General features: G+C 49.7%; 1 protein-coding gene across 1 annotated transcript in view; it reads right to left on the bottom strand.

Moving 5' to 3' along the window:
- LOC142567777 (uncharacterized) overlaps positions 1-18,551 on the bottom strand; it is a 243,824-nt gene that overhangs the window by 156,796 nt on the left and 68,477 nt on the right. The window contains exon 3 of the mRNA XM_075677938.1: positions 8,142-8,308. Within this exon, the coding sequence (XP_075534053.1) occupies positions 8,142-8,308 (167 nt within the window). The remainder of the gene's footprint in view (positions 1-8,141; positions 8,309-18,551) is intronic.

The raw sequence follows: 18,551 nt of genomic DNA, 5'->3' as shown, positions 1-18,551 counted from the left end.
TTTGGTTAACAATCAGCTATAACAAGCAAAAAAATCCGTCGTGTGGAGCTGTGACTCAGAAGCCAGCACGACGTAAAAGGGGTGCGAGTGGGAGCACTGGAAGTACCTTGCATCTGTGCAGATATCGTGGCTACTCCATCAAATTCTGTTCTACTTCAACTTTCAAGATTTCACTTCCAAGTCGCAGACTCCTCGCAGGGCGGCGAAAGTGAAAATATTCACCTTTTCATAGGCGCTGATCCTTATGGGGGAAACTGTCACGGGGTCCACTAAGCGTCTCAGCTCCAAATTTATGGCAGTGGAGGCTGTATTCGGATGGACTGTCCAGGGCCAGGCGGGCACAAGAAAGCCAACCGGAGTCTGCTCCTTGGCTGCTGGCGTGATGCGAATAGGAGTGAATGAACAACTTGACAAGGAAATATCAGCACAGATAATGTCTTTCTGGGAACTTGAGCACATAGGTATCAAAGAACATGAGCCAGTTCGTCACCAGGGCGCGGTCCTTCAGCACTATAAGGAAACCGCCAACATTGAGAATGGCCGCTATAAGTTGTCGTTCCCTTGGAATTCGATGGTTTACGAACTTGACAACTACAAGTGCGCTGCAAAGCTTCTTAATGCACAGACAACGCGCCTCTTCAAAGAAGATTCGTTGATTAGGGAATACGACGCCTGCATAAGAGACTACACAGAAAAGGGCTATGCAGAGCCAGCCAGCAAGGATTACGGCACCTCTGAAGGTGCGGTGTACTATATGACACATCAAGCAGTTCGTCACGAAAGCCAGACGACAAAACTGACGGTAGTATTCCATGCATCAAGTGCCAAAAATCGCCTCTCACTGAATAGTTTTGGAAAATGGCCCAAATGAAAACCCAGAGCTCATTGATCTGCTGATCAATTTCCGCACTTACAACACTGCCATCGCTGCGGATATTGAAAAGGCCTTTCTCCAAATATCCCTGCCAGAGGGCGACCGGAACACTGTGCAGTTCCTCTGGTACGCTATGACGCCAATAAAGGGAAATAAGTTCCAGCTCTGGTAACCTATCGGATGACTCGCGTGCAGTTCGTTGTCACGTCGAGCCCATTCTCTTGGCTGCAACATTGCAACATCATCTTGAAGGCCTGCGGGAACAGTATGCTGAGACTGCGAGTATCCTGCGCAAGAAGCTTGACGTTGACGACCTTGTAACTCGAGTTGACAGCCTTCACAAGGGCAAAGTCTCGTGCCAGGAATTAAAAGATATATTGTCTCAAGCAGGGATGCGGCTACACAAGTGGATGTCGAACGACGGCGATCTCGTCAACTTCTTAGAGAATGGCAATGTGGAAAGAAGGAACGCTGATGCTGGATATGCTGCAGCTACGAAGGTATTGGGAGTTGGCCGGAATGCTCAGACTGACCACTTTGAATACAACCTAACTTCACTCATCGACTTCCTCTCCACAAAAGCCCACAAGCGATTTGTGCTGCAGGTCTCGGCAAGAATTTTCGACTCTTTTGAATTTATTTCTGCCACAGCATTATGCGTAAATTTAATGTTCCAAGTGTCGTGGGGGTTAGTTGGGTTGATCCCTTGCCTGAAACGTTGCAGCCTGAGTGGGACTCATGGTGTAAGGAGCTGCATAGAAGGAGTGTCTATTCCAAAACTGATAACGGCAGACTTCAGAAACGATGATACGGAGAAAATGGTGCATATTTTCTGTTACGCAAGCTCGAAGGCTCATGGTGATGTCGCATATATCGTGACTAAGTCTCCGTTCGGACTAATAAATGTAAGCTTGGTCATGGCTGAATCAAGAGTGGCCCCTTTGAAACGCCTCTGGCTACCCCAATCGGAGCTGATGGGAGCCCTTGTTGGCGCTCGACTACGGCACTACGTTACCAAGGCCTCGGATCTAAAGAACGTTGCTACCATCCTCTGGACTGACTCTACAACGGATACGTACTGAATCAAGGGAAACGCTGCCAGATGGAAGCCCTTCGTAGCAAATCGAGTCTGAGTTACAAGCGCTAACAGATCCCAAGGATTGCGAACACTGTCAAGGTTCAGACAACCCCGCTGACATAATCACCCGCGGCATTCACCCATCAGCCCTGCGGGAAAGCAAATTGTGGTGGAGAGGACACCGTTGGCTTTAGGAGGATGACACGCATTGACCAACGATAAGTGAGCCGAGCTCGAAGGTTGCAGAGTGCCAGATGGAAGAGCGAAAGGTGACGGTGATGCTCATAGTATCGTCATCCATGGCAATTCTCAATGTTGAAAATTATAGTTCATTTAGCAAAGTCGTACGAGTAAACGCGTGGGCCCGCCGCTTTGTCGACAACAGTGACAACAAAGGCAAGACAATCGGCCCATTACGAGTTGTAGAAGCAATCGGCGCCGAAAGATACTGGTTGGCTAAAGCTCAAGGAGATTCGTTTAACGACGACATTTCAAACCTGAAGAATCGAAGACCACTGCACAAGAGCTCTCCTGCTTTGCCTTTCAACCGGTACTTCAACAAAAATGGCCTCATGCGAGTTGGTGAACACTCCCCATTCAGTTATAGCAAAGATGAGACTAAGCAACCCATCGTTCTCCCTGGCAATCACCCCCTTGCGTCAATGCTCATACGGAAGCAACACTTGAGAATGCTGCACACGGACGTACGCAATACTCTAGTAGAGCTGCGAGAATCGTGTTGGGTTATCAGAAGACGTCAGGCCGTAAAGAAAGTTTCCAAGCGGTGCCTCGTCTGTCACAAACGAAGTTGCCCTTCAGCTACGGAACCAGTAGCCCCACTTCCAGCTGACAGAGTGACAAAAGGAAACCCGTTCGACATTGTTGGCATCAATTTCGCAGAGCCCTTGATTTGTCAACAGTCACGCGACAGCAAAAAATGCTACATCGCTATTTTCCCCTGTGCTGTGAGAGGTGCCGTCCACCTTGAGCTCGTCAGCGACCTGTCGGCTACAGCCTTCCAGTTGGCCTTTAAACGTTTTGTGGCACGCTGTGGAATCTGCTGGATGGTGTATTCGAACAACGCGCTCACATTCAAGCGTGCAGCCAGGGACCTAAAGGCCATGTTGATGCTGTTGCACGTCGAGCAATTGCAGTCATACTTCGCCGTAAAGCAGATCAGACGGAAGTTTATTGTTGAACAGGCAGCTTGCTGGGGCGGCTTCTGGGAGCGGATGGTGCGATTTGTGAAAGTAGCATTGTGAAAGTTGTTCGGTCGGAGCAGTTTGAGTTTCGAAAAACTCAGCATCGTTCTCTATGAGGTGGAGGCCGAGATCAACTGACGCTCTTTGATTATCATATATAATCACGCTCAAGAGTGAGAACCACTGTCACCGGCGCACTTACTTCTCGGAAGGAAGTTGAGAACCCTTCCTCCCCACTTGCTGCCGGACGAAATTCCTGGCGATGGCATGCATCTTTCACGACGCTGGAAGTACCGGACTGCCATAGCCGATGGTTTCGGGAGACGGTGGAGGCAATAGTACTTATTGGAGCTCAGATCGGCACATATGGGCCGGCCAACGACATCTAGTGACCTGAAGAAAGGGAAGACCACCAGAATTAAGCCAGGGCGCGGTGCAGCAAATTGTTATTAAGTGGGGGAACATAGGTGAAGGAACCGATACAGCTGCTGTTCTCTTAGAGATTGCGGAGCAATGAGCTCAATACTAGTTGGCTCATCCGGGGGAAGCTTTATATCCTCCATTCTGGAGCCAAAGCAACCCCGCGCTGAAGGGCCGCGAACGATGTGGCGAGGAGGACGCCCCCACCTAAGACGGCATTGTTAAGGTTGCTGTGGCAGAAGCGCCGGACACTTGACACCCCTCAAACTGCGTGAAAATTATTGGCGGGCGCGTTCTGTGAACAGCGACGGGCGGTGCGGTTGTGCCTTTCAGGTTTGGAGCGGGTTGCTTGCACGTGCGGGGTGCAAGAAAGCCTGTTTGACACAGTGTAATGTATTTTATTTTCTCTCTATTCTCTCGCCTTTCCCGTACCTTCTAGTCAAAAATAAATGAGTCGTCTTGACGCGCTCGAAGCGAACGGATGTCCTGTCATGCTTCCATAAGTAAATGTTCTCCGTCTCTTATTCTACAGCACCGCTCGAACAGTTCGCACGGGAACAGTTCGCACATTAGTAAGCTAACTTTATCTTATCTTTGAGCAATATCCATTTCTCTTGCACAGAGTGATCTGAAGCGCATTCCTTGTGTTCTTCAGTGAAAACTTCTAATCCCGCACATATATATACAAGAACAGCTCTGACAATCTTTTACAACTTGCACGCAGAGGACGCTGCGGCTGAACTGCACAAGTGTACAATGCGACAGTCACCAAGGCCAGGTAAGTAATCAATCGATGGAATGACCGTATGATTAGTTATGAAAACCAAATCAAGTGTATTACAATACTGTGATGCACGTGGGTTCAAAGATTACTTGGTTTAAACTAATATCATTGCACAAATTTCTAAAATGTTGCTTTTCACCGTGCCACAGACAGCTGTTCCTTTCCCACAGCTCCATGTCTGAAAACTTAAAATCGTCCATTAAAATTTTTGCGAATTTGGTTATCGGACAGATACTGCGTACAAACAGTCACGCGAGTTCTAGCAAAAGTTTAAGGAGCAGTGAGGCGGACGGTAGCTAGCAAGCAGAACATCATCTTGATAGCCGAACACATGCGCATACAAGTACGTTCAAGTGGCGAAGCAGTACGAATTATTTGAGAGTGAAATTTATCCGATATTGCTATGAGATCACTACCACCTGTCCTTGTTATTCGATCAGACCTGCAGAACTTGTAATTGTTTCTGCAGTGTAAACTTTACGTATCGTGCACTTTATTCGACAACCAGGTTTCAGTTAGTACCATGATGTCTGCAGAGCAGTCGTCAGTCCAGGAAGATAATTAATCACGTCTATTTAATACGCTTATAATATTTAAAAAAAAGCCAGAAACTGGCTTTCATTCTGTGACAATTATAGTAGGCTGGGATTGCTAGGAAGTGACTCCAGAACTGTTTAAATTATTCGCACCTGAAGGAGAGGGCGATGACGCAAAATCATGGTTAAGTTCAGATACGATGTCAGTCTGACTACCGTAAAGAAGCATTTTTTTAAATAAATAGTTTTTTGTAATGTACTGCATTTTGCTGGTCAATCGAGTTTCCGTACATATGCTGTTTCTTGCGCGTTTTCTTTAGAAAAATCTTCACTTAAACTGACCGCGATACCTTTTAATTTGGCCTTCTCTTCAACAATTCTTTGTTTTATCGTAAAGGTAGAAAGCCTTACAATTACAGGTCGGCACTTCTTACTCGCGTACGAACCAAGTCTGTCGTCATCAGGCGGTAGCTCGATACCTATAATTGAGATAAACGAGCGGACCTTATCTTCAGACTGCGACTAAGTTTCCCGGCTTCGGCATCAGTTATTCCGAAAAAAAAAAGGTTTTCCCGTCATGATCTATCCTCAAAATCATCGATGCATGAAGACAGTTCGGCATTCACCCCCGAGGAGCATCAGATATAGTTGGTTTCAGATCAGTTGGTAGCGTTTTATCCAAAGAATTAACGCGAGCTTCTAAGCTACTCATCTTAAGTTACTATCTGAGACAGTTTGTTACAACATCGCGTGACTTGACTTCACCTCATCAAGAACATGTTTTAATTCTTTATGGTCTGCGTCTATGTGCGCGGTAATTGCTTTAGCAACTTTATCCAGCTCTTCGGGAAGAACACTGGGATACGGATTAGATTCTACATCCCCGCTCATGAGCAATAGTTAAACAACGTGAAAACACACACAAATAAGTAAAGAACACTTGAGCATGGTACAAGCAGCAGGCATAGGTTATCAGATTTTTTAAACTGACAGAAATGAAATTTACCGACCTGGATTAGAAGAGAAAGCTGGTTTTAGTAGACTGCATTGCTGCAGTCAATTAAAAAGTCTTAAAAAGTCTTCATTCTTAAGATACTTGGCGTACTTTCCGGAGGCTATGTATGTCTGTATACATACATCCCTATGTGGCCTCCCCCCTTGTATCTAACGGCTTTCTCGCCTACGTGGATCAGTGGGGATCACTTGGTCGGATGGTTAGCGCGTCGGGCGGCTGTGGTGAGGTAACACAGCGCGAAACCAACCATAGGACTAACTTGGCGCACTAAGCCTTGCTGTGTTGCCACATTCAAGAAATGTTCAATAGCCGCAAGGCTAACACGGCTACCAGTGGAGATAGAGGTACAGTGAAGTGTGTGCGTCTACAAACGAACTGGCAGCACGAAAAAACAGCGATGACACCCATCTCGTTATTCAAGCTCCCTGTGTAACAAACCAAGTAGCGCCGCCGCTAAGAAGCGTGTGCGGGGCCTCCGAAATGCATGGCGCGTCGGTGCTTGCCACCGCCGAGAAACGCGTCATACCGGCAACGGCGCTCCTCTCTCGCGCTTCTTTCTGGACACGCTATGCCATCTAGTGGCACTGCGAAGAAGTTCGCGCGTGGCTTCCCAGAGGATAATCGTGGCGCGCATGTGCCTCTGAACAATGAGAATTGTTGCCTCGCTTGCCGCACACTCAGTGGCGCATATTCACTGACCTGAGTTGTCGACAGTTTCATTGACGAGCGGCATTTACCAACTGTGTTCGCGGCTCAGCTCATTAGCGCGTTGTCGTGCAAGCCGTTCAAGGAAAACGACACCTACAGAGTGAAATTGTGGCGCACCATCATAAATTGTCGTGTTGATGTCCGTGAGAAGTTCGCGTGACGCAGGTTTCACTCCGCTCAGCATCACATAAATTTAAGAGAGCTTGACCGCCATTGTAGAGCGGCAAATTCCCAGTGACACATACCTGGCAAGCGAAGTTGGCCTCAAAGGCGCTAAGAGAGGCACACACCTACTGACACATCCCCAGTGACCCAAGTTGGATATAAAGAGGTTAATTCTAGGCTAGCACAGACAGAGTCGCCCAAATTGGTGCTATGGTTCTGTTCGAACCCTGTTACCTCAGCACAGCAGCCCGATGCGTTGATCATTCGACCACAGACTGCCCAGTTACCCGGCTAGGCGTCAGAACTGTTAAATACAAGTATGCATAAATGCAGAAATACAAACATATATAAATACAGCCCCCGAAAAGTGCGCGAAGTACCAAAAGCACGCTAACGCATTAACACGAAAACGCCTTACGTTCAGGACAATGACGCAGGACATAAAAGAGTACTATGTGCAGTTTAGGACCATGAGACAGAACACAAAATAGTACTATGTGCAGCCGAGCTGTCAGGCATTATAAAAAGTAAATCTCATTTATTGATTGTCACTTAGTAGAAAAAGCAAAAGCTAGGGACATTCGGGCATCCTGACTGGCTCAATACGGGATTTCGCACACCAGCGATCACGTGTATTTCGCCTGTTTATGCCTACGTCTTTCTTAGAGCTATAAGGAATATTGAAGCAATAAAACGAAGGACACCGACCAAGAGTACTAAAAAAAGGAGTAAATCAAGAAGACATTTCAGCTTCCCTTCGGAAGCCTTCTTCACAGTTGTGAACAAGGGAAGCCGAAATGTCATTTAGATTTATTCCTTTTTTAATACTTTTTTGGGTCGGTAAAGCAATTGGTGGACGCTCACGATTATATTGCGCCTAGTGCTACACTGACGATATTAAGTGAAGGACAGGACGTGGACGTACGTAGCGCAAACTACCAACTGGTGTCCGTCGTTTTATTGCTTCGTGCTTCATCTCGACTAGACAGGCTTCCATCGAGCCCTCGACTTCATAAAGATTACTCATTGCCAGTAACCAGCTTGCATAGCTTTCAGCAATAGTACCTGTTGTCACAGCCTATTAATTCTACAGTGACAATGAAATTTAATCTGATTTTTCAAGTTATCTAAACATTTGTTTCTAATCGTGTTTTCTTACACCATAACGTGAGCTGAATGTAGCTTTGTCTATTTCGAGCACGTTTAACTTGTCGAAGCGAGAAAGGTCTTTGACAATTTTCTGCCATTCCATGAGCCACTACCGTTAAGAGTCTAGATCAACATTGCAAGGTAAGGGATTACCTGGGGATCGGCGCATTCTGCCACGGAATGTAAAATTTACACATTCCACCTACTCACCTAGGACTATTGTCGCCGACACTGGACAAAAGCTGCTTTAGATGTGCAGTCAAAATTCCATGTGGCGCTCTGCGTTCGGCAAGTTCCATCGCCTGGCGCCGTTCAGTTCCAACCATAAGTCCTGCCACATCGGAGGCTAGCTGCTCCAGACCTTCATTCAACAGCTCCTGCATGCACAATGAACTCGTCTACAACATATTTTATGAGAGGATCATTCCGGGCAAGTTGGTAATCCAATACCTAAATGATAATGCGCGACAAAAAAACGACACGGACGTGAGAGAACACGACACACCAAGCGCTTGGTGTGTCGTCTTCTCTCACGTCCATGTCGTTTTTTTTTTGTCGCGCAATATCATTTAAGTAATAGACATCACATTGCTGGTTATAAACTACCAACACAAATTCCCATTCCCAACTCACCATGATAACTCAGAAAAGGCTTGAACCTATCCGCCAAAGAGAACTTCTCGTACGTGCCACTAGTACCTTGAAGAATAGGAATTTCGGAAATATGGGGATGATGTCACACTCTGGATGATGCGACGTCCTCACGAGATCCAAACACAAAAACGAGCTGCTCAGGAGCTAATCACCGATTTCCTCTTTCACTACAACTTGCTATCAAGACGAGAGAAATCCCCCAGCGTTATAACAGAAGATAAAGCAGCAAAAAAAATTTGCCAATTCAACGTGCATGTTGCAATCGATGTGGAAGCTTTCATGAACCATTTAATGAAATGTTATGTGCAAATAAGTGCGACATGTATAATTGAAATTATCTTTATTTATGGAAGGTACAATTTCGTGTAATTCTTAACCCCCACACAGGCAAGACCTTTAATCATGTTCAGAAGGTCTTCAAGCGCACCGGCAAAGTTGGGCGTGTTCTAAACTGTAGCATCAAGGAACGTGCAACAAAAGTTAGAAAGGCTTACATTTGTAGATACTTTCGCGCCACGAATTCGAATGCGAGGAGGATATTTATTGGAATGTAATCTTCGTCATACTTATGCTTCAGCGTCGACATTAAAGATGCATATTATTTGATTCCGCATTAAAAGTCGAAGGCCAGTGTAAAACAATGCCTAACTATGGCAAATTATGAAACGAAATTTAGCGAAATAAACCACGTTAATGTGAAAGAATTCCTAGATTCATCATCATCATAAGCCTGGGGGGTATTCTGTGAGAGTCCACCGAGTGGACTGTCCATTTCGGCCGCTGCTGATTGGATGCAGCTGTACGAGAGAGAAGGAGAGGAGCGGCCCTAGCCAATCAGCGGCGGCCGAAATGGACAGTCCACTAGGTGGACTCTTACAGAATACCTCCCCTGGTTACGCCCACTGCAGGGCAAAGGCCTCTCCCATACTTGTCCAACTGCCCCGGTCATGTAGTAATTGTGGCCTTGTTGTCCCTGCAAACGTATTCTCATCCGCCCACCTAACTTTCTGCCACCCCCTGCTACGCTTCCCTTCCCTTGGAATCCAGTCCGTAACCCTTAAAGACCATCAGTTATCTTCCCTCCTCCTTACGTGTCCTGCCCATGCCCCATTTCTTTTTCTTAATTTCAACTAAGGTGTCATCAACTCGCGATGGTTCCCTCACCAAATCTGCTCTTTTCTTATCCCTTAACGTTACAGCCATCATTCTTCTTTCCATAGCTCGTTGCGTCGTCCTCAATTTAAGTAGAACCCTGTTAGTAAGCCGCCAAGTTTGTAGCCCGTACGTGAGCACTGGTAAGACACAGCAGTTGTACACTTTCCTCTTCAGGGATAATGGCAACCTGCTTTACATAATCTGAGAATGCGTGCCAAATGCACACCAGCCCATTCTTATTCTTCTGATTATTTCAGTCTCATGATCCGGATCCGCTGTCACTACCTATCCTAAGTAGACGTGTTCACTTACCACATCCATTGCCTCGTGACCTATCGTAACCTGCTGTTCTCTTCCGAAACTGTTAAACATTACTTTAGTTTTCTGCAGATTAATATTTATGCCCACCCTTCTGCTTTGCCTTATGGGCACGCGCGAGGAAAGCAGAGACGAGGCGTGGGGCTTGGAGTCTCGGTGCCAACTAATCTTTATTCTTTGTACGCCGGCCCTCTCTCGGCGGCCGGGTGGCTACGGTCGACTGCGGTCGGTTCTGTTCCGCGCTGGCAGCACCGCGGCTTATCCGCGGCATATTTGTGTTCACCACAGCATTCCCCCCCCCCCCCCATGTGAGAACACGAACGGAACCAACACGTCAAAACACTCGTGTGATTAGAGGTTGAGGCGATTTGGCGCATTTAGACGTCTGCCATTGCGCGTGTGGTAGGTGCGAGTATCAGGCGTGGCTGCATTTTCCGCCCTGGTTGAAACCGCTGCCCTGGGACGAGGCACTATTTTATGGGTTCCAGGCGACGGGTTGGAGGTGGGTGTCATGGACTGCGTTTCCATGTACGCAAGTTTAAGTCTGTGCAACGAGACAACTTCCCGCCGCCCCCGCATTTCGATAGTGAACGTCGTCCGCCCACGACGGAGAACCTTGAATGGTCCATCGTACGGTGCTTGTAGTGGTCGTCGTACAGCGTCGTTCCGCAGAAAGACGTGACTACATGACTCAAGCTCGTTGCTCACGTGTGTCCTCCTCTCTGTCGGTTGTCGCGGAGGTGGAGCTCGAAGCTTGTTCATGATGTCACGGAGGCGAGATGCGTAGTCGCTGGCGGATATGCGAGCTTGCTGTTGGCCAGATGCAAAGAAATCACCGGGCAGACGTAGCGTCGTGCCGCAGACAAGTTCCGCAGCGCTGGAGCCGAAATCTGCCTTGCACGCTGTTCGTATGCCCAAGAGCACGATAGGCAATGTTTCCACCCAAGCGTCATGTTCACTTGCCATAAGTGCTGCTTTCAGCTGCCGGTGAAACCTCTAGACCATTCCATTGCTCATCAGGTGGTAGGCCGTAGTCCTGATGTGCGAGGCGCTGATGAGTTTCGTCAGACTGGCGAACAAGGCAGACTCAAACTGGCTTCCTCTGTCCGTTGTAATGGAGGAAGGTACACCAAAACGACATAGTGGTTGACAAAAGCGCGAGCAACAGTTTCGGCTGTAATGTCGCGAATCGGGATAGCTTCTGCCCACCGCGTGAGACGGTCGACCAAAGTGAGCAAGTACGTTTGGCCCTGGCAAGGTGTCAATGGTCCGACTATGTCCATATGGATGTGGTCGAATCGAGCATCTGGCCCTGGGAAAGTCTCCAACGGTGTCACCGTGTGACGCTGAACCTTGGACCGTTGACACCTAAGACACTCGCGAGTCCACTGTCGGGAATCGCGGTTCATGCCAGGCCATACTAAACGTGCCGTGAGCAGCTTCCGGGTCGCCCGGATTCCTGGGTGTGAAAGCTCGTGTAACGAAGTGTATACCTCCCGACGGAGGCCAGCAGGCACGAATGGTCGAGGGCTACTTGTAGATGTATCGCAACACATGTCTCCTGCTCCGGGCAAAGGAAACCACTGTAGGATGAGTGACGTCGATGTTTCCTGCAAACGGCGCAGTTCGTCATCGTCGCGTTGAGCTGCCGCCACTTTTGCGAGGTCTATTCCCGTGTGAGCGATGGTATTTACTGGGCTGCGCGACAGAGCATCGGCGACAGCGTTGTCTATTCCTTTTATGTAGCGAATGTCCGTGGTGAATTCCGATATGTAGGACATCTACCGCAGCTCGCGGGCTGTGTGCGTGCCGCCATCAGATTTGAGGGAGCGTAAGGCGTAGGTGAGAGGCTTGTGATCAGTCATTACAAAGAATTCCGTTCCTTCTAAGTAATGACGAAAGTGCCGGATTGCTGCGTAGACGGCCAACAGCTCGCGTCCGAAAGTGCTGTAATGCTGCTCGGGTGGGTGTCAATTTCAGAGAAAAGAAAGCGATCGGTTGCCATACTCTTTTGTTGAGTTGTTGAAATACAGCACCCACGGCTGCGTCCGAGGCGTCAACCATGACGCACTGTGGGACTCCCGGTTGCGGGTAGGCGAGAAGTGTGGCGTCGGCGAAGTGTCTCTTGATCTCTTGAAAAGCCGCTTCGGCGTCGTCAGTCCAGAGCAGCTCCCTAGAAGCCCCTTCGTGTGTCGACAGCAGGAGGTGGAGAGGGTGTAGAACGGCCGCGCACTGAGGTACGAAACGTCGGTAGTAATTTACAAGGCCAAGGAACTCGCGGAGCTGGCGCTTAGTGGTGGGTCGTGTAAACTTCTCCACAGCTTTAACCTTGTCTGGATGAGGTTGAATGCCAGAGCTTGAAACAACATGGCCAAGAAAAGCCAGCTCCTCGGCACCCAGCTCGCACTTGTCCGAGTTCACCAGGATGCCATGCTCAGCCAGGCGTTGAAACACGGATCGCAGATGCGCCTCATGCTCGTCCGGTGAAGTGCTTGCGATGAGTAGGTCGTCGAGGTATGCATGGCACAACTCGAGGCCATGCAAAACGCCGTTGATAAAACGCTGGAATGTCTGTCCGGAGTATCACAGGCCGAACGGCATGCGTAGAAACTCGAACAGGCCGAAGGGCGTGGCTATCGCCGTCTACGATACATCCTCTAGAGCCACGGGGATCTGATGGTACGCCCGCACGAGGTCGACCTTGGAGAAAATCGCCGCACCATGTAGGCTGGACGTGACGTCATGAATGTGAGGTACCGGATAGCGGTCGGGCACGGTTGCTCGATTGAGGGCGCGATAGTCGCCGCAGGGTCGCCAGTCTCCTGGTGTAGACTTCGGCACCATGTGCAGTGGAGACGCCCACGGACTAGCGGACAGGCGGATTATGCCGAGCTCGAGCATGTGGTCGAATTCCTGTCGAGCCACTTGCAGCTTTTGCGGGGACAGGCGACGTGGGCGTACGTAAACTGGTGGGCCTGTGGTGACAATGTGGTGGCATACATTGTGTTTGACGGCCGCGCTGGCCTGTGGTGGCCGCGTCAGTTCGGGGAAATCGCCGAGGATGCCAGTGAATCGCGTAGCGCCAGGCGGTGCTACGAGCGTGGGGCTGAGGGGTGGGTGCCTGGATGGCTTCCCGCGCACTTCTGCTTGTGACAGGGGGTCCTGTAAACGCCGGTTGCGGACATCGACAAGAAGCCCGAAGTTGCGCAAAAAGTCCGCTCCCAGGATGGCAAATTTTACGTCAGCCACGACGAAAATCCACCGAAACGCCCTCTTGAGGCCCAGGTCCAGCGAGAGGGAGCGTTGCCCGTACGTCGGTATCGTCGTATTGTTGACAGCTTGCAATGGTGCTGTGCACGGTCGTTTGCGGTCGGCTGGCGACGCCAGCACGACACTAACTTCCGCCCCTCTGTCGACTAGGAAACGAGCACCTCTTTCGCGATCGGTCAGGAAGCAAACCGATGGGCGACTATCCGACGGGGCGGGGGCACTGGTCACCCTCAGTGCTGGCACGGGGCGTTTCCCGAATTTTCACAGGGCGACACACAGTTCCGTGCAGCGTTGACGAATTTGCGGTGGTACCAGCACACCCTACGTTGTTGTGGTTGTGATGCGGTACGCTGTCGTGGTCGCTGGTTTCCGCTCGAGTGCAGCGCTGCGACGGTGTCTGCGAGGCGAGAAATTTCCTCTCGCATCTCTTGCAAGAAATTGGCGTTCGGGGCGTCTGCGTGCACCGACGCGATTGTGGGCACGGCGACAGCCATGAGTTTGTCGGCGAGTTCGGCCATCTTGGCAAGGTCTGTCTCGCCCGACGCCGTGAGGCCTATCCGTACACTTGTGGGAAGCCTTTGTAGGAACAGTTCCCGCACTAAACGACCGTCGCTTGCTGTCGCGTCGCCGGCCAGTTGTTGCATGTGGCGTAGCAACTGGCTGGGTCGGCGGTCGCCAAGTTCGGCCTCCCGCAGTAGCTGTTGGAGACGCTCCGGCTCTGTAGGTGTGACACGGCGAATCAGTGTCTCTTTTATTGTCTGGTAGGCGTTAGCAGTAGCTCCCGCACCTCGCTGGCCGTCGCAGGCGGGAGGCTGCCCACAACGTGGTGGTATTTGGTGCTGTCAGCAGTAATGCGGCGTGCAGCGAACTGTGACTCAACTTGCACGAACCAAAGTTGCGGGTCGCCAGTCCAAAACGGAGGTAGCTTGACATCAAGTACGGCTACCGTGGGGCTGTCGGCGTCGCTTGGCTGCTCCGGGTCACCAATTATTGGCACGCGCGAGGAAAGCAGAGACGAGGCGTGGGGCTTGGAGTCTCGGCGCCAACTAATATTTATTCTTTGTACGCCGGCCCTCTCTCGGAGGCCGGCTGGCTACGGTCGACTGCGGTCGGCTCTGTTCCGCGCTGGCGGCACCGCGGCTTATCCGCGGCGTATTTGTGTTCACCACAGCCTCTCCAGGTCAGTGAACATGCATTGCACTTGGTCCCCTGAGTTACTAAGCAAGGCAATATCATCAGCGAATCGGAAGTTACTAAGGTATTCTCCATTAACTCTTGTCCCCAATTCTTCCCAATCCAGGTCTCTGAATACCTCCGGTACACACGCTCTGAATAGCGTTGGACAGATCGTATCTTTCTGCCTGACGCCTTTATTTATTGGGATTTTGTTCTAGCGTTCTTTATGGCGGCCTACGGTGACTGTGGTGCCGCTATAGATCATTCATTATTTTTACATACGGCTCGTCTACACCCTGATTCCATAATGCCTCCTTGACTGCTGAGGTTTCGACTGAATCAGACGCTTTATGGCAATTAATGAAAGCTATATATAAGGGTTCGTTATATTCCGAACATTTCTCTATCACCTGATTGATAGTGTGAATATGTTCTTTTGTTGGGTAGCCTTTACGGAATCCTGCCTGGTCCTTTGGTTGACGAAAGTCTAAGGTGTTCCTGATTCTATTTGATATTATTTTAGTAAATACTTCGCAGGCAACGGACAGTAAGCGGACAGTAACGCATTAGGATTATGTTAGCGTTCTTCCAAGACTCTGGTACGCTCGAAGTCATGAGGCATTGCGTATACAGGAGGGCCAGTTTTTATAGAACAATCTGCCCACCATCCTTCAACAAATCTGCTGTTACCTCATCCTTCCCAGCTGCGTTCCCCCTTTGCATAGCTCCCAAGGCTTTCTTTACTTCTGCAAGCGTTACTTGTGGGATTTGAAATTCCTCTAGAGTATTCTCTCTTCCATTATAGTCGCGGGTGCCACTGGTACTGTATAAATCTCTATATAACTCCTCAGCCACTTGAATGATCTCATCCATATAAGTAATGATAGTGCCGGCTTTGTCTCTTAACGCATACATCTGATTCGTGCCTATTCCTAGTTTATACTTCACTGCGTTTAGGCTTCCTCCCTTCCTGAGAGCACGTTCAATTCTATCCATATTGTTATGTGTAGCTGAAGCCCAATGCTATATTCACTTTATTTACAGGGACGCTAACGGAAGGCCAAAATGGCGACGCTATATCAAGCGGGCCCACGTGGTCTTCCTCCTCCTCAGTGCAGCCACACTGTGGCTGCTATTACGTAGCATCACGCCTGGCAGTAGAAGCACCGTCCCGGTGCTTAATCTGCACATCCGCGGTTAAAGGTGTGTGGTATGGCTTCAGTCTCGCCACGTGAACGATGTCACTTGCAGCCGACGATGACGCTGACAGGTCGGCGGGGATAACTTCATACGTGTAATCGGTCACTTGTCGCACCACACGGTATGGACTAGTGTAGCGCTAATGCAGCTTTTCGGAAAGGCCCACACGTCGAATGGGTGACCAGAGAAGCACCAGAGAATCCGGAGTAAAGTGGCCGTCGCGATGGTGGCAATCATAGAGGCGTCTCTGATGCTCCTGTGAAGACTTGACACGGGTGCGGGCGAGGTGGCGCGCGTGGTCGGCGTGTGCGATCGCGTCGCGGGCGTATTCAGTGGCTGAACGCTTGGCCGAAGGCAACAAAGTGTCTTAAGGCAACGCGGGTTCTCGACCATATAGAAGATAGAATGGTGAATAGGCGGCGGTGTCGTGACGCGATGAATTATACGCGAACGTCACATTTGGTAAGTGAACATTCCAGTCGTGGTGGTCGGTCGCGACGTACTTCGAAAGCATGTCGGTGATGGTTGAGGCGCTCAGTGAGGACGTTGGTCTGTGGGTGGTAGGACGTGCTGAACTTGTGCTTTGTCGAGCAGGAGCGGAGGATGTACTCGACGGCTGCCGACAGAAAGCTGCGGCCACGGTCAGTAAGTAATTGGCGCGGAGCACCGTGCACTAAAATGATGTCATAGAGCAAAAAGTCGGCAACGTCAGTAGCGCAACTTGTCTGGAGGGCTCTGGTGATTGCGTACCGCGTAGCATAATCAGTAGCGAAGGCGACCCATTTACTTCCGCAGCCCGAGAGAGGAAACGGTCCAAGCAGGTCTAGGCCAACACGAAAAATGGGTTCCGGTGGTATGTCGATCGGCTGGACACATCAAGCTGGAGGTGTGGAGGGCTTCCTCCGGCGTTGAGAGGGCTCACAAGCGGCAACCTAGCGCCGCACGGAGCGGGCGAGACCCGGCTAAAAGAATCGACATCGTACACGGCCGTATGTGCGCGAGACGCCCAAGTGTCCATCCAAGGGAGCGTCTTGAAGTTGTTGGAGGACAGTTGAACGCAGCTGCGATGGAATTACGAGTAGAATGTCAAGGCCGTGTGGATCGAGATTGCGGCGGTATAACGTCTCCTCATTAAGGAGAAACATCCGGAGAGAGGAGACGCCAGTCATTGACTCCAATGAAGGATCGCGGCGTTGCTCGTTGCCGATTTCAAGCAACTGGGACACAGAGAAAACGCGAGCGATGGCATCCGCATCAGTTGGTTCGTCGACGGGGTAGCGGGACAAACAATCGTCATCCTGGTGCAAGCGTCCAGTCTTATATAGCACGGAGAAAGTATATTCTCGCAGGCGTAACGCCCAGGGAGCGAGTCGTCCCGTGGGGTCCTTGAGCGAGGATGGCCAGCAGAGCGCGTGGTGATCAGTGGTGACACAGAAGGGGCGTCCGTACAAGTATGGACGAAACTTCGCAACACCCCACACAAGAGCGAGGCACTCGCGCTGTGTGATTAAATAATTGCGCTCAGCGGGCGATAGAAGTCGGCTGGCATAAGCTATAACGCGATCATGTCCATGCTGGCGTTGTGCTAACACTGCTCCTATGCCGTGACCACGGGCCTCAGTTCGAACTTCCGTTGAGGCAGACGGGTAAAAGTGGGCCAGAATTGGAGGCGTGGTAAGGAGAGTAGTGAGCTGCGAAAAAGATGCGGCATGGTCCGGTCCCCAAAAATATGGGGCGTCTTTCTTATAGAGGTCGGTAAGGGGCCGTGCGATGGTCGCAAAATCCTTCACAAAGCGTCGGAAATAGGAGCACAGCCCGATGAAACTGCGAACGTCCTTGGTAGACTTCGGAACAGGAAAGTTCGTAAGAGCGCGAATTTTGTCCGGATCAGGTCTCACGCCTCTGGCGTCCACGAGGTGTCCAAGGACGGTGATTTGGCGGCGAGCGAAGTGACATTTTGACGAGTATAGATGGAGACCGTCGCGGCGGAACACGTCAAGAATCGCTGAAAGACGGTCTAGATGCGTGTCAAATGTGGGCGAATAAACGTTGACGAACTGATTATGGCCGTCAGGGGTATCAAATGCAGTCTTCTCTCTGTCCATGTCGTCGACGGATATCTGCCAGTAGCCGGACCGTAAGTCCATAGAAGAAAAATAGATGGCACCGTACAGGCAGTCTAGAACGTCATCAATGGGATAAACTAAATGACCATTTTTCATGAGGGCAAAAGGTTCCTGTCATATTCAATTCGGCACTCTGAACAGCTGATTATTTTTTATTTTGACTTGTTTCCCGTGTGTTGCCTGTTTCACTGTATTTTTCTCGTGTAATAATTGAGTGTTTCATATATATATCTATATTCTTTTTTTCTCGTGTTTCAATCCCGTGAATTTTACTTTGCATTGTATACGCGTGACAAGAACATTTAACTGTTACATACTCTTTTTTTGTTATTGTTCTCTTTTGTCAATTTATTCTTTCTCTTTGACCTTGATTTTGCTCCCCCCCCTTATGTAATGCCTTCGGGCCTTTAAGGGAAAAATAAATGAAATGAAATGAAATACGTGGCAAAGGGTACACGTCCTTTTTTGTGATTTTGTTCAGGAGGCGATAATCTACACAAGAACGCCACGTTCCGTCCTTGTTTTTGACAAGTACGACGGGAGAAGCCCAGGGACTACAAGAAGGCTCGATAATGCCCTTTGCAAGCATCTTTTTGACTTCCTGATGGATAACAGCTCCTTCTGACGCAGAAACACGATATGGACGTCGGTGAATAGGGTTCGTATCGCCAGTGTTTATGCGATGGGTCACGACGGACGTTTGACCTAAGGGTCGATTGTC

This window comes from Dermacentor variabilis, unplaced genomic scaffold (genome assembly GCF_050947875.1).
Source record: "Dermacentor variabilis isolate Ectoservices unplaced genomic scaffold, ASM5094787v1 scaffold_14, whole genome shotgun sequence".
Lineage (NCBI taxonomy): Eukaryota > Metazoa > Arthropoda > Arachnida > Ixodida > Ixodidae > Dermacentor > Dermacentor variabilis.
This window is presented reverse-complemented; position numbering and strand designations above follow the sequence as displayed.